This window comes from Oncorhynchus tshawytscha, linkage group LG03 (assembly GCF_018296145.1).
Source record: "Oncorhynchus tshawytscha isolate Ot180627B linkage group LG03, Otsh_v2.0, whole genome shotgun sequence".
NCBI classification, from domain to species: domain Eukaryota; kingdom Metazoa; phylum Chordata; class Actinopteri; order Salmoniformes; family Salmonidae; genus Oncorhynchus; species Oncorhynchus tshawytscha.
The window spans coordinates 40,694,118-40,714,513 of record NC_056431.1 but is presented as its reverse complement, the minus strand read 5'-3'; the positions used below and the strand labels follow the sequence as shown (position 1 = coordinate 40,714,513).

Sequence of the window (20,396 nt, the reverse complement as noted above, 5' to 3'; positions counted from 1 at the left end):
AGCGAGCAGTTTGTCAAGAAGCAGTGCGGCTTGGCAGGATCTTGTTTCAGAGGACGCATGGCTCTCGACCTTCACCTCTCCCGAGTCCGTATGGGAGTTGCAGCGATGGAACAAGACTGTAACTACCAATTGGATACCACAAAATTGGAGAGAAAAGGGGGGGTCAAGAAAAAAAGGTCATGTCGCTACAGTATACTTTCACAGTAACAGAAAAGTAGATTCCTTGTTCTCATTCCTCGCACAGCCCCATGATAAAAATCCTAAAGGAATGGTCACAGATGTATTCCACATGATTTGTGATTAGAACGGCACCCTATTCCCTATGTAGTGCACTAATTCTGGTCAAAAGTTGTGCCCTACATAGGGAATAGGGTGCCATTTGGCCTCCGGTGACTTTCTGGCTGGTGGCTGTGTGGCACCCAGTGTGATGTTGAGACAAAGAGAGGCACTGTGATGGAGCAGGACACCCCCCGGTGAACTCCGGGACAATGACCCACGTTAACCCCTCCCGCTCCACCCAGACTTTACCCTCTCTACCCTTCTCTCCCTACAGAGGTGCAGGAAGGAGCGCACCCTGTCCAAGTCCTCTGGAATGCAGAGCGGAGGAGAGGAGGAGCCCGAGGACGACTCGCACACCCCCCTGCCGCCCCCCATGGAGATCATCAAGGACCCCTCATCCCAGGAGGAGAAGGTATGGCATGGCACCCCCACACTATGACACTGTATTACCTCTTCTGACCCTTTAAGTCTACTAGCTCACTCTGTTGGAGTTACTTCTCGGATGCGTCCAAAATGGCACCATATTCATTACATAGTGCAATACTTTTGACCTGAGTCCAAAGGGCACTGTAGGGTGATAGTGGGCTATTTTGGGACACAGCTTTCGCTTAGCCCTCCCTCCGGTTAATGGACGTCTTCCCTTCAGGTTAACGACCTTATTGATCTCCAAAATCTGCTATGTCTCTCAGCACAGGCTCATAAGATGTGTCCACCTGCAGCCCCCTCCACTTCCCTTTCCTCTGCTGCCTATGTGTACTATGCAACACCATGCCACTAACTACCAGATGTGTCTGCAGCTGAATCCGTGTCTGCTGAATGGGAAGCATTATGTGTACTGGCTTGGTTTACAGCTGGAAGAGCTGCTTCCCTGTGTGTGACGTGACTGACTAACACACACACTGTTGCACTTTCACTCTCTCACTTGACTTTCACTCTCTCACTTTCACTCTCTCACTACACAAGAGCCCACCCCATCTCTTTGTCTCAAATGGCACCCTATGGGCCCTGGTCAAAAGTAGTGACCTACAATGTAGGGTGTCATTTGGGACGTACACGTTGGCACTGAAATGTGCCCGGGCCTACTACTAACTGATGTAGCTTGTGTGTAATTCCAACAGCACCTCACGTTGCTCCACTAAAGCTTGTCTTTTGTAGCTGGGTCCTGACTAAGCGCTTATCTAATAACTACCTTTTGTCTCTCTGTCTCTATTCCCGCTCTCCTCCTCTTCCTCATCCTCCCTGCTGCTAACACACCCTACCTCCCTCTCTCCTTCCCTTCCTCCTAAATTGTGCCTTGCAGTCCTCCGCATTGCTTGCTGCGCGTCAGGGCTCTGCCGATGTCCCCAGCGCTGCGGAGCTGGTCAGTGCAATAGAAAAGTTGGTCCAAACTAAGATGGTAAGTTCGGAAGGTGAAGAAATACAAAACGGCACTGAGCAATTGCCATTTCTGCACACTCACTTTGCACACTAAGTCGGTGACAATCTACGCACTAACGCTCTCGTCCGCTTGACGTCATCCACTCGTTCTGACTTCCGCTTTTGAAACGCCACTAACCACGTCACGTTGACTGGGAGCTGCATGTTCATGTTATAAGCGCAGGGCAAATATCTTCCTTTCTGAATGTGGAGGATGGGACACCGTTTGAGTCCCAAACGGCACCCTATCCCCTATTTAGCGCCCTACTTTTGATAAGGCTCGTGTCAAAAGTATAGTGCACTGGACTGGGAATCGGGTGCCATTTGGGGCACGGGCAGTCTTGCCACATACAGATCAGATAAGTCGTATGACGTCAGGTGACCGATGATGTGATAAGGTTCCAAGCGTCTGCTGCACAGTAGCTTCCTTTATGAATGTTCTGCATTTGGCAATGTTTCGATTCACTCCGATTCGGTTTTACGACTCTCTTTCAGCTTTGTACACGCGGAGCCATTTCCCGAAAGAGTACAATACAGAGTGTTTTAGACTTATTTGGCTTTGGCAGCTCATTGGTTAAGCGGAGGGGGATCTCTTCTCCTTCGGCTCCCTCTCCCTGTGTCACAGCAGTGGACTGTATGACTGTGACTTCTTTGCTTCATATCCTCTGTCTCTCCTGTGTTAGAATCTGGAGCCAGGTGCCTACCCCAGCTTCACCACTTTGACCCCTCCGGAACAGACCAGCCCAGCCCTGCCCAGGAACCCTGAAATGGATCAGAAGGCCAAAGCTCTGCGCGGACGCATGTAAGAGACGTGTAGCTTAGCCTCTGTCATATAGCACACACACTCATGGCTCTGATGTGGTCTTCCTGTCCTCTGTTTGGTTACATGTGTAACACTCAGAAGGACACCTAGCAGGTCTACTGTTTAACCTACTCTGTTTATATATATATATTTTTTTCAACCACTCAGAAAACAAGTTCCCTCATAGGAACAATGAAGCTATTATATTCTTCCCTTGAAGGTTGTACTGCATTTATAGGTGGTTCATCCTGCTGAGAAATGCTGCCTCCTGTGTGTATTCAGGTCACTAAGCACACATGTCCTTTTCCCCAGGTTTGTCCTCAATGAGCTGGTGCAGACTGAGAAGGACTATGTCAAGGACTTGGGGATTGTAGTGGAGGTGAGTTGACAAGAATCTCGTCCTAGCCGGGGGGGAGGAGCATGAGAGAGAGAGGCATGTCTTAGTAGCAGTGGAGAATGTGACAAATCAGAAATCTCTCAGTCTTTGTCCCAAATGGCACCCCTTTCCCTATTTAGTGCACTACGCTTGACCAGTGCACTGCTGTATATAGGGAATAGTGTGCTTTTATGGACGCATCCCAAGTGTTGGGCTATGTTCTTGTTGTCATCCTATTTGCCTTGTGTTCTTTGGTATTTCTGTCAAAGTCACAGAGAGGCTCCCCGATTTTGTGACTGTATTTACATACCCAACTCCTCAGGAAACATCATTTGATAATCGGGATGGGGTTGAGATCACATATTGAGATAAGTGCGTAGGGGGTTTTCTCACATCCAGGGCTGAGTACCAAATGGCACCCTATTCCCTATAGCGTGTACTAAATAGAGAGTATGGTGCCATTTGGGATGCGGCCCATGAGTTCAACCATATTTATCCATCCTATTTTATTTTGCCACTGCATGCTAGTCTCACAATGCTGATCAATATCTGAGTCCATGACCTTAATTCGCTCTGGGTTTTCCCCCTTCCTCTCTTTAAGGGGTTCATGAAGACGATCGAGGATAAGGGAGTCCCTGAAGATATGAAAGGAAAAGACAAAATCGTTTTCGGGAATATTCACCAGATCTACGACTGGCACAAAGAGTAAGTCTGGTCTCCTGACTTGTCTGAGTCCCAAAATGGTTCCCTATGTAGTGCGCTACTTTTAACCCATACCCCTTATGGGACCCGGTCAACAGTAGTGCGCTGTATAGGGAATAGGGTGCCACTTGGGACGTACACTGTGTATATTTGTAATATTGGGGAGAATTTAACACGTTGACCATCCAGAAACCTCCCATAACTGGGTTGTGTTGTCATTAGGTCTAGAAGACCAAACCAGGTCACTCCTCATGTGGTTTAGCACTATTTTGGCTTGCCTCATTGCCCTATCAGAGTGACTGAGAGAATGTTTCCTCCCACAGTTTTTTTGTAGGTGAGCTGGAGAAATGTCTCGAAGACAACGAGCACCTTCCTGAGCTTTTCATTAAACATGTACGTGAGTGGGGTCCCCTTTTGTTGTTCGGTATGTGTGACGGTACGTGACAATGGCCGCGGTAGAACTTCAAGGTAGACGCATTCAACAACCATAGGTGACTTATGTGGGTCAAAAATGATTATTCAGAACAAGTGGAAGAGAAGTCAGAGGAAAAAGATCCTTTTCACATTTTCAACTGTTTGACCTGGAGAAATAAATGAGAGGAAAGATGCTAATATTATTTTTCTGTTATACAGGAGAGGCGACTACACATGTATGTGGTTTACTGCCAGAACAAGCCCAAGTCTGAATTCATTGTCGCCGAGTACGACACGTTCTTCGAGGTGAGCCGTACGACACTTTTGAGAATTCTTGAGTAGTCGGAGAACAACTTTGTGTAATATTGTCTTTGCGTTGTAAATATGCCTAATGCTAATTGCATTTAATTCTACTTTAGGGCGTACAGCAAGAGGTCAGCTCAAGACTTGGCATAAGTGACTTCCTCATAAAGCCAATTCAGAGAATTACCAAGTATCAGCTGCTTCTAAAGGTAAGACTACAACGCTGAATTCCTGGCGTACAAGTAATCCCTGAAAGACATGCCCTTCGATATAATTACCTGAAACTAATGGAGTTTTTTTTCTCAATGCCCTATTGATTACACACAACCTTTTCTTTTTTTTTCTTCAGGACTTCTTAAAGTATAGTTCCAAAGCAGGACTAGATTGCCAAGAGATGGAGGTAACAGAAGCGATTTGCGATTGTTTTCTATAGGTTGCCAAAATTCCAGTAGCTTTCCCAAAATACCTCGTTTACCAGAGGGGGGGGAAAAAAAGGAATCTTTCGACCAGGAAGACCCTGGAATTTTGTAACCCTATTTGATGTTTCGTGTGTCCATCAGCACTGCTGTATCAATGTCAACGCTCACACCATTCTCCATGTGTTTTTACAGAAGGCAGTTGGTTTAATGTCCCAGGTCCCCAAGCTCTGCAATGACATGATGAATCTTGGCCGACTACAAGGCTATGAGGTGCTGTACATTTAGTGTCATTCAATTTAGCCAGGATATTCCACTCGGTAACAACCACCACTGTTTTCCAGGGAGTCAATAAAAGCATGCGCATTAAAATAGGAAACAAATAGCGCCGCAGATCAACAGGTGTGGTATAATTACATTTGTTATGGCACACATGTTCAGGAAGTTAGTACCGGGATCAGCTATGATTTTAGGGGTGTTTGCAATCCGTGCTCAGTTCGTGAAAAATGTGAAATGACTCATGAAGCTGTGTTATTGGACTATTTAACTCCAGCAGGTCATGACTTGGTCTGTCTGTTCTTCCACACGGTCGTAGTCAAAGTCACTTTGATGACACTCCGACTACGTTAAATCTCTGACCTCTGAATTAAGCGAAGATTTGCCGAGCCTGCTGCAACGGTGGCGAGATTAAAGCACTGTGTTTGCCAATGGCCTGGATGGCCATCCTATTCCCTATATAGTGCACTACTTTTGACCAGTCCTATTAGGCCCTAGTCAAAAGTAGTGCACTAAATATGCAATAGGGTTCCATTTGAGATGTAACACCCTGGTCTTAGATCCAGTACAATGGTCTGCTGTAAGCTTTATGACCGCGGTGATGAGAGAAGGGGCTGGTAGACTGGGTAATGCCGTAGTGTTGACAGACAGACTAGGGGGCGTGGCTGACTCTGCTTCATTCTCCGGCGTTGATAGATGTTGAGTCGTAACTGATCCTGTGTGTGTGTTTGGCACGCGCGCACTCTCTCCCCGTCCCCCAGGGTAAGCTGACCAGCCAGGGTAAACTGCTGCAGCAGGAGACGTTCTTTGTAACGGAACAGGACACGGGCGTGTTGTCGCGCAGCAAGGAGCGCAGGGTCTTCCTCTTTGAGCAGATCGTCATCTTCAGCGAGCTCCTCCGCAAGGGCTCGTCCACCCCAGGCTACCAGTTCAAGAAGAGCATCAAGGCAAGTAATGTCAAAACAACAGTGAATGCTATTGGGACATCATGGACATCAAGCAGAAACATTTAGGCAATTTCCTACTGTTGCATTCAATCCATCAACTAAAATGTATTGCCCCCGGAGACATTTTGGTTTGAAAGCAGGGTTTTAGAACATTATAAAGTACGGAGTCCATAGAAAAGACCACACACATAGCGTTGTTGTTGAATTGAGCAGTGTTGAGCTAGCGTTCTTGTGTTTCATCGTGACAGGTGAGCTACCTGGGCTTGGAGGAGCATGTGGACAACGACCCTTGTAAGTTTGTGCTGTCGTGTCGAGGCTCGGCCGAGCGATTCACCCTGCAGGCGGCCAACCTGGACATCAAGCAGGTGTGGGTCCAACATGTCAGCCAGGTCCTGGATGCCCAGAGCAACTTCCTGTCTGGTGAGAGAACTTCCTGTCTGACATACGCCTCTACCTTCATTAGCTAAATCTAGAGTTGCAAGATTCCGGTAATTTTCCCAAGATCCCCGGATGTTTTTCCAGAAATCCTAGTAGGAGGATTCCGGATTCCATGCTTATTCGCTCCTGATTCAAATAATCTTCTAACTAAGATTTCTGGAAAACCTGGGAAATGAATTTTGCAACCCTAGCGTTATTGTCAATAGTTAGATCAAAACCCATTTAGTCATAACTACAACCTCAACACTAGAGTTATACTATTTTCACCTCTATCATGGTCCTCATTCGTCTAACACAGAATACGCACATGTGGCTTTTCGTTTATTGATTGTGTGTAACATTGGACTATCACCACAGCCCTGCAGTCTCCCATTGAGTACCACAAGGAGAAGGGTTGTTCCCAATCCCTCACCAGAAACCCGTCGGGCAGTCGGCCCCCCAGTTCCAACAGCAGGCCCCTCTCCTCCTCCTCTGTGGGGGCAGAGAAGCCCCCCCTGGCAGGACCGGGAAGGACCCCAACTCCTCTCAAACTATCTACCTCCAACGGCAGCTCCTGCTTTGACCCCATGAAACACAGCGAACGCTATGACTCCACGAGGGTGAGCCCGGTCTGTTGTCTGCCCTAGTTTTACATTTCAACGGGAGATGTTGAAACTTTGTTTACTTCGAACTTGCAGACAAGAAGTACTGAAGTTAAGGAATTGAGTCAATGTATGTAATGACTCATGTTATTTGAATGTGCATACAGGTTTGTATCAATGTTGATTTCCCCTGTCATAATACAATCTATCTTCCTCTCCTCTCCTCTCCCACCCCATCCCCACCCCTCCCGAGCAGCATGACGGCATTGGATGTAACGGCATGTCCTCCACCATGATGGTGACCCAGGACTACAGTGCACTGAAGGAGAATGAGATCTGTGTGATCCAGGGCGAGATGGTGCAGATCATGGCCACCAACCAGCAGAACATGTACCTAGTGTACCGGCCCGCCAACAGCCAGTCCCCTGCGGCCGAGGGCTGGGTCCCAGGCCACATCCTGGGCCCCCTCACTAAAATGCTCAAAGACAGTACTGCTGACGCAAGCATCAAGTAAGTGTCCCTTAGCCTCGCCCCCACCCCCACAGAGCTGCTCTTATTGGATGAGGTGAAAGTTGAATCTGCTCCAATCCCCCCCACACACACACACACACACACCGCCAACCCCCATTATGGGAACTAACTCGGAACTGTTGGACGACAACAGGGGTCATTTTTTTCTCCTTATTTTTTTTTGTTAATATATGTAAAGGCTAAATGAGTAATTCTCTGAAAAGAGTAAAAGGACTTTAGAGAATCATGGCTTCATGTAGAGAAGACGCACCGAGAAAATCTTACATCAATGTGGAACTGACTGGTCTGGGCTTTGATTTCTGTTTCTAACACACGTTTTATTACTTTACATATTTTGAAAAAAAGAAAGGCCTTTTGATGGACTGGGGCCTATTTCTCCAAGTGGAGAAGGTTTGTTATTGTCTATGGCAATTTGTACAGATTGTGGTTTTTGTTATTTTTGTGTTAATTTTTTTTTCTTCATATTTTATTTGTTTAATATTATCAGATATGTTGGCAGTTTACTGTAAAAAAGTTAATTTGTTTTGTTTACTGATGCGCTCTCTCCAGTACATTCCTGTATAATGTATTTTGCACTATTTAAGAGAATCCATATTAATGAAGTCAGGTTGTGCAATATAATTATAGTCACAATGTTCATCATTGTACTTGTAGTCTGACTAATCATTTTAAATGTATTTTAAATATGTAAAATACAATTTTGACATGAGTAGTTTGCAAGGCAACATAAGTTGAACTTGTTTTGCGTTAGAAGATCAGTTACATTGTTAATATTGGTAAATACTATGACACTGCACTAGTGCTGTCCGGATCAGCTGTTTGTTTTCCCAGCCCGCAATTGCTAATAACCCATCAGCAACTGCCCAACTATATGTGATAAAGTGAAAATCTGAGGCCCGCAATTGACCCTAGCCCGCTAATATAGAACTAGTGCAGGCCCAGTGCACTACTTTTGTTAAAAATAGAAATTTGCAATTTATTTTCATTATTATTGTTTTTTTTTATTCCGATTTTTCAGCACCCCTACTTCCTATGCTGATTTAGATATGTTTCTGCTTATAATTTCTGACATTTTGATAGGCTGTTTATTAGTCAACTTGTCTATAATTAGATACATGCAGCTTCTCTTTTGTCATTATATGTTGCCCTAGAAGACTAAGTAAACTTTCTCACCAGAATGTAATAAATCGATAAAATGAATGCTTCAATCTTGTTGACGTCGGTAAAGTTTTCTGTCGTCTGCTTATCGGGGAGAGAACTCAATAACAAAAACAAATTGGAAAGATTTCTGTGCAAAATGTCCAAATGACATCGGTATGAACGCTTGTAAGGAAATAGAAAGCTATGAAAACGACCCAACATGTTTCTGATACGTTTTCGGTTTGGCTCGGATGCATATTTTATGTGTTTGAAATACTAAAGATAGCATCTCTACACACTGTATCTCACTGCACATTCACATTCTCTCAAAATTCTGAAAGAAATAAATCATATTTCTCTACTCCTGTTCCCGAGTCAAAATTGTTGCCTACATTTGGTATATGATTTTACTGTAAGAAATTCTTAATTCTGCAGGAGTTAATATTATGCGAGAGGTTATAGACCTACAGTCAGTGTCCAGTTCCCTTGACGTGCCAGAGGCCTATTTGAACTCCGTCTTGTGACTGTCGAATTTGTACAGCGCCTCACAATCGTCACACATGTCGGAACTGCTATCATCCACTTTTACCACGTCACCAAATCTCTCCCAAACATTACTTTTCTGGCCCTCCCTTCTCTTTATTTTCAACTCTCCGTTTAGCAGCTTTTCTCTTATTGAATTCAACTCCGACATTGTCCTTTTTTGCATCCGTGGATCGATGTGATTTTTGTTTTCTCCCCGTCCCCAAAAGTCCTAAACCAGGTTATGAGTCAACCGCGCATCACTACCCCGCAGTCAAACCGCATGTTTCTCCGCTGACCATTTGCTCTTACGGCGGGAGACCTAGACTCCATTCTTATCTCACATTGAGCATAAAATAACAGTGAGATCAGTTCAACCTGTTATTTTTTATCATGTTGATTTCAATTTGTAAAAATAAAATAAAGTTTCATTTGTGGCTTTTTACCATCCATTTCCTCCCAATGATGGACCATTTTCTAAACCGTGGGCTTCATTAAAGGGATCATTCTTCTCGTGGAAATGTCCTGGTGTTGTATAAATACGTTCACAAACACCCACTTCTGAGATCTATTTTCTCACACAAGAGTGATGAGGTTAGGAGTACTTCAAAAGCACACTGGTGTATGCACTTTTTATCTGATTTTGTTTGTTTCTTTGTACCCCTTTTCGTTGACGTTGTCTGATGTAGGAGACTGCTTGTTTGAATTTTTCTACTAACCACACCGGTCCTCGACAAAAGGTTTGTTGTGTACACAGCGGCGCCATTGAAAGTCTCATGACAAAGTAGAGCCACGGAATGGTTGGCAAAGACCTCTTATGCCCAACACGCTAGGCTGCGTTGACACAAATCGTCTGTCCACTACGGTGTAAGAGAATCACGGTGTGGTAGCGTATGGAGGAGCTTTCTTCGCCACTTTGTGGGTCTGAATTGCTAATGTACCATGACATAAACATTAACGTTTGTTTCTCTAGTTGAAAATTCTGTTTCAAATGAGATACGTTTTGTCTTTCTTTCTCTCGCCTCTTTTTCTCCCAGTCTTTTTGAGTTGATTTCAATCAAGTTGGCTAGCCCCACTCAATCCTCCCTGCACCTCTGCCCTCAGTGTGTGTGTGTGTGTGTAAGCCTGGATTTGACTGGTACATTTCTTGGCACAACAGGAAATCTCTTTCATGGAATACCCTGCGCTCCAGAAAGCGAGCGGAGAAGGGTAGCAGTGGCAAGGGGGATGCAAAGGTTGAGAATGGACTCCGTAAGCCCAAGGAGATTCTCAGCACCAAGGTCACTGTCAAAGTGAGTAAGCGGGCTGTCTACGGAGATGGGTGTTCTGTGTCCTCGGCTGCCACTCCCTCGCCTGTGTGTTGTGACTCGTGACGTTAATAATCTCCGACACTGAAACACTATGATAATCCATCTCTAACTACACTGTCTGCTCTCACTTTGGTTTGACGTCCCCTTATGCATGACACTAATGACTCAAGTGACTTCTCTGTCTGTGGCAATTTTGCTTTTGGTTAAAAGGTAGACTCAGCGAAATCACGTTGCCACGAGCAGTACCGCAGATATTGAGATGAGCGAGATGTCCGACTTCGCTCTCACACAGTCACACCCAGTATCTGCTCGCGCACGGGTTCGCTTCGCACTCTTACAGTGTGGGAGCCACCAGATCAAAACGGCGGAGAAGTTGAGCCTCTCACTTCAACGCTCTTAGTTATTGCGGAAATTGACCCACTATGCTGTTTACTTTCTGCATCTACATCGTATCGCTGAGTCCACCTTTAAGATAACTTTAGTTTTCGTAAAAATGTATGACTTTATTGACATAACAGTGTGAAACCACCATTTTGACAACATATGTCCTGGAGCCCATTGAGCTATGACCTAAACGAAAAACAAGCCCTCATTCATGGGTTTAGCATGCAGGTATTAACTACACAAAAAAACCATAAGGTGTTGTGTTTCAGTGAAAACATACTGAAACTGGATCTCACACTACATTACATTTCTGTATCAATATATACTAGCAGTGCATTTTAAAATAAACCCCCCCATCAAGTCCATACGATGCTGAGTCTGCTAATCCATCTTTCATTTGAAGCATGTTAAAGAGTAGATTGGTTTTTAATTTGTCAATTACATCTTTCATTTGAAGCATGTTAAAGAGTAGATTGGTTTTTAATTTGTCAATTACATCTTTCATTTGAAGCATGTTAAAGAGTAGATTGTTTTTAACTTGTCAATGATGTCCATTGGATACATTTCACTTTAAGTTTGCCTGCAGGTTTCGTCCTCGCCACTGTTTGACTATTTATGCCACTGCCGTTACACCCCCCCCCCGTACATGAAATAGAAACTTAAAATGAAACATGCCCATATAATGAAATGTCACTGACTGCTATTTGTGTGTCATCAATCATGTTGTGTTCGATTGCATCGTTTCAGGTGTCAGCACTATAATTTGTATGATTTTGTTTTTGCATAATTGGTTCATTCAGAGCTCATACAATATGTCCATATTTATGCATCATTACCTCCGGCTCAGTGGTTCCCAAGCAACTCTTCTTTACAGATTCCCTCTTTTTTTTTGTGTGTGTATTTTTCTTACATCCAAGCCCTCCCCACATACAATATTCTGGATTGGATCCTTCAGCCTCCTAGATAGAACAATGATTTCTTTACATTGTAGGCGTATCTATCCAATCCTTTCAGATCTACTGTGCTCGGGGAGTATTTGGAATTCAGGCACCCGAGACAGATTCTCTGTCTTTACCACCACACTTACTAGTAAGCACAAATCCTATGTCAACAACCCATACACACATTAGAATCCTGACCGCGCCTCCAGCTTGGGGACCACCAGGGCCTTTTGTAACAGCTCTAATTTTGCTTTCTCTTATCCCACACTTCAGGAGTCAAACAGCTCAGAGGAGTCAGATTGCGATGATGAACTCCCCAAAACTAGCATGGAGGTAGAAGCACACGCCGATCTGTCATGCATGCATGCTGCCCAGTTGAGTTTCCGTAGCTACGTCTAAGCAAGAGGAAACGACACACAGCATCATAGGGGTTTTTCACTGTGGTCGGGAGCTTTCTACAAAACGACCAGGTTCCACATGTTCCGTTAGCTGCACTAGCTTTTTTTTTGCTTTTTTTTTTTCTCCACAGAAATAGATTCACTAGAACAGGCTTCCCCCGTTCAACTCAATGGGTCTGCAGTGGGTGGACCAGTTGCCATTTTGAGTATGGTTTCATCCTCAGCGAGAACCAACAGGGATATTTTTGTTCCTGCTTCTTGTTTGATAGGATTGTCTGGTGTCGGCCTCAGAGAGGCCATGGGCGGAGTTTGTAAATGCATTTGCCACTGATTGGTGCACAGTATTAATACACCAGGTAAGCACCTGGAACACATGAGCAAAAGATGTTAAAAATACCTATTTTTGTTTGAAAATATGTATTGTGCTCACATGCGTCATTGTAACTCCTGTATAGCCTGTTGACCCCAGGAAGGAGTAGCTGCTGCATGTGCAACAGCTAATGGGGATCATAGTAAACTAAACAAGCTTGCCCTCCCTCTCAAAGCTTGCTCGGTCCTGTGTGGCTCGGGTTGGTAGAGCATGGCGCTTGCAACGCTAGGATTGTGGGTTCGATTCATGCAGGGGCCACCCATATGAAATTGTATGCACGCACTACTGTAAGTCACGTTGGATGAAAGTGTCTCCTAAATGCCATGTATTAATATAAATTCAATTGCTGTAGTTCCTCAGTTCCAATTCCTGGTCGTTGTCATTGAAAAGCACCCTCCTGTTAGCTTTGACAGACTTGACCTCAACAGGCTTGTGGTAAAGATGTCCACGCTTTTTTTGATTGCAAAACAATACACTTCATCCCTCTATTCCTTGGCTAGTTTAGCTAGCTGCTCTATGTGCCACTTTTTCTCTTCTGGGGAAGAGTCCATGGAAGCCGTGTGGTTTCCATGGACCATTACTGCAGCCTAGTGTTCCTGCGCTGAAATACTACATCTCTCCCAGGGATGGTTAGGTTTGTGAATGTGACGAAGCCTCTCACACAAACCCCCTTAAGCATGTTACTCCTGACCTCTCTTCATTTTTTGGGGGGGATCCCCTGGTGATTGCGCGCCTTGTTTTCATTTTGTTCAAATGGGTTCAGAAGATCTTTTAAAGACACCCTAAATGCCTAAATGCCACAAATATGTGGGGTACGATGCCCTAGTATAGTACTCCTACATTGCAACTAATTTGTAAATGGTAGTACACAAAATAGTGACACAGAACTCTGAGGTATGTATGTTTGTATTGACTGTTACGTTTCAATTTTGAAATAGCAAAACAGTTCATAATTCAAACTTCAACAGTATAGTTCATTCACATTGCCTAACAGCCATGCCTTATCTTTGCAGATAATGAATCCCAATTTTATACAAGAAGGTAAGATGAACTATCAGAACATAAACGCTTACATTTTAAATGCTGAAGCGTGAAATCAAGAATCATTTAATTACTGATATGTCACGCCTGCGTCTCATATGGCACCCTAATCCCTAAATAGTGCACCACTTTTGACCTGAGCCCTATGGGCCCGTGTCAAAAGTAGTGCACTGTGTAGGGTGCCGTTTAGGACGTAGCGTATATACTTGCTGATTAGAATCATGTGGTGTGGTTAGCTGACACTGCTGTGTGGTTAATGTGTATATATAGTGGCTCCAGAGTTCCTGGTCTCACTAGCGGATGTGACATGTGCATTCGGGGAGACGGTGGTCCTGTGCTGCAAAGTGTGTGGACGTCCCAAACCCAACATCACTCTGAAAGGACCCGATCAGAGCCCGCTTGTCAACAACAGCAGGTTCACCATAAACATTAGGTAGAGGAACTATGGTTTCTAGTTCAAATATGGTCTTGATGATCACAAGAAAATCAGAGGTCGGATGCCGCCAGTGGGGATCCACGGAGGAAGACGTCAGAGGACAGACTGATAGTAATGGCGGGAATAGGAGAAATGGAACGGTTTCATTTATTCCATTCCAGCCAGTACTATAAGCCTGTCCTCTGACGTCTTCCCCCACCCGGCGGCATCCAACCTCTGATTCTGACTAAGAAATGGAAGCGCATACCCAAATTCCTCAAACCTAGTGAGAGCAGGAAGTGAGATTTAAAGAACTGTCTCTGGCAGGACAGTTAGACATCTCCAAAGACAGTATTATCTTCCTATTGGATGACTTAAACATTGTCTGACATAATTGCTTAAAGGTATTGTCTGTGGCCTAATCCCATGGTAAATCCATTGTCTGACATAATTGCTTAAAGGTATTGTCTGTGGCCTAATCCCATGGTAAATCCATTGTCTGACATAATTGCTTAAAGGTATTGTCTGTGGCCTAATCCCATGGTAAATCCATTGCCTGCGTCCCAAATGGTTCCATTCCCGAAAGAGTCCACTACTTTTGACCAGTAGTGAACTCTAGGGCTCTGGTCAAAAGTAGTGCACTATATACAGTGTGTCAGAAATAGGCTGCCATTTGTGACGCATCCCTAGGTAGACTAAACACATGTTGCTGGAGGAATAACATGAAGTTTAGATGGAGCTCAGTAAAATGTGCGATCAGCAAAAGCAGATACCAATGTGGCTTATTTCGTTTCGGGCGAGAAAGGTCATGTTCTATTCTCGGCAAACCAATTACACCTGCTCGCTTGTTCTCTGTCCTTGTCTCCAGGGATACGGGCGACATTCTGCTCAAGATCTGTAACCTGATGCCCCAGGACACCGGCATCTACACCTGTGTGGCCGTCAACGACCATGGCACCGCCTCCTCCTCTGCCTCCATCAAAGTACAAGGTGAGAACAGGGGATATGAATCGTGGAAGGAGGGATGCGGGTGGAGTTTCGATTTGCTCTTCGTCAGCTTGGTCAAGCAGACTGACCACTGCACTCCCGTTTCACTTCAGAATGCGAGCTACCGTGAGATCAGGCTCCTTTCACAAGGCTAGCCCTCCATGGCTATTGAGACTGATGTTGGGCTCATGTCTGTTTTCAGGTATTCCAGCAGCACCTGCGAGGCCAGTGGCCCAGGAGGCCAGTAGCAATGCAGTGATCGTCCACTGGCTCCCCCCAGCCAGCTCAGCTAACTGTGCTGTGTCTAGCTACACAGTGGAGTACAGGCAGGAAGGTGCAGTAGACCCATCTCTCTTCTGGTTCTGGGGTGAAGTTTCCCCTAGGTACAGATCTAGGATCAGCCTCCCCAAATATTAACCTTAAAGCTGCAATACGTAACTTTTGGGGCGGGCTGACCAAATTCGCATAGAAATGTGTGTTATAGATCTGTCATTCTCATTGAAAGCAAGTCTAAGAAGTGGTAGATCTGTTCTATGTGCACTTTCTATGCTTGCCGTTCTCATGTTTTGTTGTTGCGTCTTTTACTTTGGGATGTGTACACCAGCTTCAAACAGCTGAACATACAATATTTTGGGATATGGAACAGATATTTCACAGCAGTTTAGATAGTACAATGATTCTCTACACTATATTTCCTTGAAATTAGGTGAACTAGAATTTTTTTAACCAGAATTCAGCGATTTTTGCATAGTGTATCTTTAACCATTAGTGAGGAAAACTGAACCAAGATCAACATCTAGGAGCAATTTCACCTTACACCTCTCTTCCTCTTTCCAAATCATAAGCTAAAGACAGTCACCTGTAATCTTTGAACTATGACCTAACCTCTCATCCTCTTCTCTGCAGACTCCCTGGTGTGGCAGCAGTCGGTGGTCTCCACAGTAGATGTGTGTGTGAAAATTGAAGATCTCATTCCTGGGGGGCACTACCAGTTCCGGGTCAGTGCCAGTAACCCCTGGGGTGTCAGTCCGCCAAGCGAGCCCTCAAACATGGTGACCCTGCCCAGTGGGAGTGAGTCAAACTCTCCATCTTGACACTACAAGCAGGGAGGGACTAACGCTATACCTAGACCGGATGCATCTCGAATGGCACCCTATTCCCTATATAGTGCACAGATTTTGATCAGAGGCCTATGGTCAAAAGTAGGGCACGGTGAAGGAAATAGGGTGCCATTTTGGAAGCGGATTCTTACGATTGGCATTTCACTTTTGTTTTTACCATTTGCTTTTATTTTGGGAGGTCCTCAAGGAAATGTTACTGTGTGCATGTAGCTACGATATAAATATTGACGAATAAAATATTCCATTTGTTTTCTTTCTATTCTAAGCTTCCACATATGATGGAACGGGCATTCAGTGGAAAGGCAACTTTGAATCGTCTTTCACAGAAATTTGTGAGATCGGACGGTAAATTGCACACCCCTACACGCTTTTAAAGTAGCTAACCATAAACGGTTTAAAATCAAAGTATTGTATTGGGATTTTTCACACACGTCATACAAATTCTCATCGAGGCTAACTGCAGCCATTGTATAGGTACAGCAATGACATGCGTTACAACTACTCTCCTACTCCTCTCCTTTCTCCAGGGGCCGATTCTCTGTAGTGAGAAAGTGTCTGAACAAGGCCAGTAAGAAGGAGGTGGCTGTGAAGTACGTCACTAAGAAGATGCAGAAGAAGGAGCAGGTAGCCCACGAGGCGGACATCTTGTGCCACGTCCAGCATCCTCAGCTGGTGGCTCTGACCGACACCTACGAGTCCCCCACCTCCCTCATGCTGGTCTTCGAGCTGTAAGGATCTTTCTGCTGTGGCCTTGGGCTGACTCTCAATTAGTCTTTTCCTCGATTCCTCGTAAATCCTCTCTCCTCCTTCTCAAAATGCATTTTTAAAATTTTAAAATTTTATTTATTTTACTAGGCAAGTCAGTTAAGAAAAAATTCTTATTTTCAATAACGGCCTAGGAACAGTGGGTTAACTGCCTGTTCAGGGGCAGAACGACAGATTTCTACCTTGTCAGCTCAGGGGTTTGAACTTGCAACCTTCCAGTTACTAGTCCAACACTCTAACCACTAGGCTACCCTGCCGCCCCGAGAACAAGGTCTGGGTGGAGGGACCTTTGACCTTCTCCTCCAATACGATTTGGAAAGAGGTGAGGAGAGAGGATGTGAGGAATCACGAAAAGATTAATTGAGAAAAGTGTGATGTATTATTTTATTGTTTTTGCTTTTTGTCAACTCCTCTCTGTGTTGCTTATGGCATGACAATCATAGAGTTGGCCCAATGCTAGGGATTATATTCTTTACAAACTCCACCCACGGCTTTGTTAGTGAACAGTGTCTGCTTCCCAAATGGCACCTTATTCCCATAGTGCACTAATTTTGACCAGGGACCTTTGGGCCATGTTCAAAGTAGTGCATTATATAGGGAATAGGGTGCCGTTTGGGACGGACACATAGTGTCTTAGAGTGTGGTCTGAATGAATGTTTGTCTCGTGTTGTTTCCAGGCTGGAGGGCGGGAGGCTGCTGGACTACCTGGTGGCCCATGATGAGCTGATGGAGGAGAAGGTGGCCTTCTTTGTGAAGGACACCTTAGAGGCATTGCAGCACCTCCACACCTGCAGAGTGGTACATCTAGACTTAAAGGTGAGCACAAAGTACACATCCGCACCACTGCTAAGGACATACGGTGCAAATACAATGCCATTAAAGTGGCATTACACTTTCAAAGTTTGAGAGATGTTTTCAGACCTCGAAAGTGGTCTCACGTCAAGATGAAACCATGTCCCACGTAACCGGTTGAGTAGATCTAACTATACATTGAGTGGACAAAGAATTAGGAACACCTTCTCTTCCCATGACACAGATTGACCAGGTGAATCTAGGTGAAAGCTTTGATTCGTTATTGATGTCACCTGTTAAATCCACTTCAATCAGTGTAGATGAAGGATTTTTAAGCCTTGAGACATGGATTGTGTATGTGTGCCATTCAGGGGGTGAATAGGCAAGACAAAATATTGAAGTGCCTTTGAATGGGGTATGGTAGTAAGTGCCAGGTGCACCGGTTTGAGTGTGTCAATAACTGTAACGCTGCTGGGTTTTTCACGCGCAACAGTTTCCCATGTGTATCAAGAATCGTCCACCACACAAAGGACATCTAGTCAACTTGACACAACTGTGGGAAGCCTCGGAGTCATTTTTTTATTTATTTTTTATTTTTTACCCCCCTTTTTCTCCGCAATTTCGTGGTATCCAATTGTTAGTAGCTACTATCTTGTCTCATCGCTACAACTCCTGTACGAGCTCGGGAGAGACGAAGGTTGAAAGTCATGCGTCCTCCGATACACAACCCAACCAAGCCGCACTGCTTCTTAACACAGCGCGCATCCAACCCGGAAGCCAGCCGCACCAATGTGTTGGAGGAAACACTGTGAACCTGGCAACCTTGGTTAGCGTGCACTGCGCCCGGCGCGCCACAGATTCGCTGGTGCGCGATGAGACAAGGATATCCCTACCGGCCAAGCCCTCCCTAACCCGGACGACGCTATGCCAATTGTGCGTCGCCCCACGGACCTCCCGGTTACGACAGAGCCTGGGCGCAAACCCAGAGTCTCTGGTGGCACAACTGGCGCTGCAGTACAGCGCCCTTAACCACTGCGCCACCCGGGAGGCCTTGAGTCATTTTATTGAACCTTTATTTAACTAGGCAAGTCAGTTAAGAACAAATTCTTATCTACAATGACAGCCTACCCCGGCCAAACCCTATCCCGGACGACACTGGGCCAATTGTAAGACGCCCTGTGGGACTCCCAATCACGGACGGTTGTGATACAGCCTGGAATCAAACCAGGGTCTGTAGTGACGCCTCTAGCACTGAGATGCAGTGCCTTAGACCGCTGCGCCACTCGGGAGCCCAACATGGGCCAGTATCCCTGTGGAAGGCTTTCGACACCTTGTAGTCCATGGCCCAACGAATTGAGCCTGTTCTGAAAGCAAAAGGGGGTGCAACTCAATATTATGAAGATATCTCAAAAGCATTTCGCTACACCTGCAACAACATCAGCTAATTATGTGACAAATACAATTTGATTTGTATGCCTCCACCTCAAATGAAAGGAAATTAGTTAACTTTTAAGGTCCGAAAACATCTGACAAACTTTCAGCAAAATGTCCCTGATCTTGGTCAAATCCATTTTCAAATGTGTTCTTCTCTTCTGTGTCCTTAGCCTGAGAACCTCCTGGTGGATCTCCACGTGCCTGTTCCCTGCATCAAGCTCATAGACTTTGGAGATGCGGTCCAGGTGTCTGGCCACCGTTATGTCCACCTGCTCCTGGGAAACCCAGAGTTTGCTGCTCCGGAGCTGATCCAGGGCACCCCGGTGTCGCTGAGCACGGACGTGTGGAGCGCCGGTGTCCTGGCCTACGTCATGCTGAGCGGCGTCTCGCCCTTCCTGGACGAGAGCCTAGAGGAAACGTGTGTCAACATCTGCAAGCTGGACTTCTGCTTCCCCGAGGACTACTTCCAGGGAGTGAGTCAGGCGGCCCGGGACTTCATCAAATCTACCCTGCAGCAGGACCCCAGGAAGAGGCCCAGTGCCACCACCTGTCTCCAGCATCCCTGGGTGGGCGCCCACAGTGGAGACTACTCCAAGAACCCACTGGACACTGGTCGCCTGGCCTCCTTCATTGACAGACGGCGGCAGCTGCACGATGTGCGCCCCGTCACCAACATCAAGGGACTGGTGACCAGTAGCATGGGACACACCCTATAAACACCCTATGGATACAACACACAGGTGGAATGAAAACACACTGTCAGCAGTACTACAGGACTCTGCCATTGATACATGGTTCCCCATGAAAATGTAACTCTGAATAGGGGAAAATAACTTGTCAACAAACATGTTATGTGGATATCATGTCTGTGTTCAAAATGCCAGTAGCCAAGACATTGACATTTGATTGATTGAGATGTTTCAGAGCTGTAGTGTGAAGCCATAGACGCCATATTACTCTTGTTGTGTCCATCTATTGTAAATGCCAACATTTCTAAATATCATCCTTGGAAATTATAACTATCAGAGAAAGATCTATGAGAGGTAGTATAACTGTTGAGTGTAATTTATTGTAGAACGTGGTTAACACTTGAGTAAGTGCTATTGTATGTGAAGAAATATTCAGCATTGGTCGCTTGGAGCAGTGGTTCCCAAACTGTGGGGTCGGCAGGGGGGCGCAGAGCAGTACCAGTTAAAGTTATTTATTTTTTACTATTTTCTACATTGTAGAATAATAGTGAAGACATCAAAACTATGAAATCATGTAGTAACCAAAAAAAGTGTTTAACAAATCAA

The 20,396-nt window shown here is 45.2% G+C and overlaps 1 protein-coding gene across 5 annotated transcripts in view; it reads left to right on the top strand.

The window, feature by feature from the left end:
• The window catches only part of LOC112234140 (kalirin-like), a 263,265-nt gene extending 242,869 nt beyond the window's left edge, over positions 1 to 20,396 (top strand). For 3 of the 5 annotated variants that reach the window (XM_024402138.2, XM_024402139.2, XM_024402140.2), the window contains 25 exons: positions 554 to 691; positions 1,580 to 1,675; positions 2,379 to 2,497; positions 2,810 to 2,876; positions 3,475 to 3,578; positions 3,899 to 3,968; positions 4,209 to 4,295; positions 4,409 to 4,501; positions 4,642 to 4,692; positions 4,904 to 4,981; positions 5,746 to 5,931; positions 6,180 to 6,351; positions 6,727 to 6,968; positions 7,207 to 7,460; positions 10,303 to 10,435; positions 12,052 to 12,111; positions 13,560 to 13,587; positions 13,858 to 14,020; positions 14,871 to 14,992; positions 15,192 to 15,323; positions 15,896 to 16,060; positions 16,377 to 16,455; positions 16,638 to 16,838; positions 17,553 to 17,691; positions 19,272 to 20,395. In XM_024402138.2, the coding sequence (XP_024257906.1) occupies positions 554 to 691; positions 1,580 to 1,675; positions 2,379 to 2,497; positions 2,810 to 2,876; positions 3,475 to 3,578; positions 3,899 to 3,968; positions 4,209 to 4,295; positions 4,409 to 4,501; positions 4,642 to 4,692; positions 4,904 to 4,981; positions 5,746 to 5,931; positions 6,180 to 6,351; positions 6,727 to 6,968; positions 7,207 to 7,460; positions 10,303 to 10,435; positions 12,052 to 12,111; positions 13,560 to 13,587; positions 13,858 to 14,020; positions 14,871 to 14,992; positions 15,192 to 15,323; positions 15,896 to 16,060; positions 16,377 to 16,455; positions 16,638 to 16,838; positions 17,553 to 17,691; positions 19,272 to 19,817 (3,525 nt within the window). In that variant the 3' untranslated portion in view covers positions 19,818 to 20,395. Of the gene's footprint in view, positions 1 to 553; positions 692 to 1,579; positions 1,676 to 2,378; positions 2,498 to 2,809; positions 2,877 to 3,474; positions 3,579 to 3,898; positions 3,969 to 4,208; positions 4,296 to 4,408; positions 4,502 to 4,641; positions 4,693 to 4,903; positions 4,982 to 5,745; positions 5,932 to 6,179; positions 6,352 to 6,726; positions 6,969 to 7,206; positions 7,461 to 10,302; positions 10,436 to 12,051; positions 12,112 to 13,559; positions 13,588 to 13,857; positions 14,021 to 14,870; positions 14,993 to 15,191; positions 15,324 to 15,895; positions 16,061 to 16,376; positions 16,456 to 16,637; positions 16,839 to 17,552; positions 17,692 to 19,271 lie in introns of all 5 variants that reach the window. The other 2 variants (XM_024402136.2, XM_024402137.2) reach the window with 2 other exon arrangements.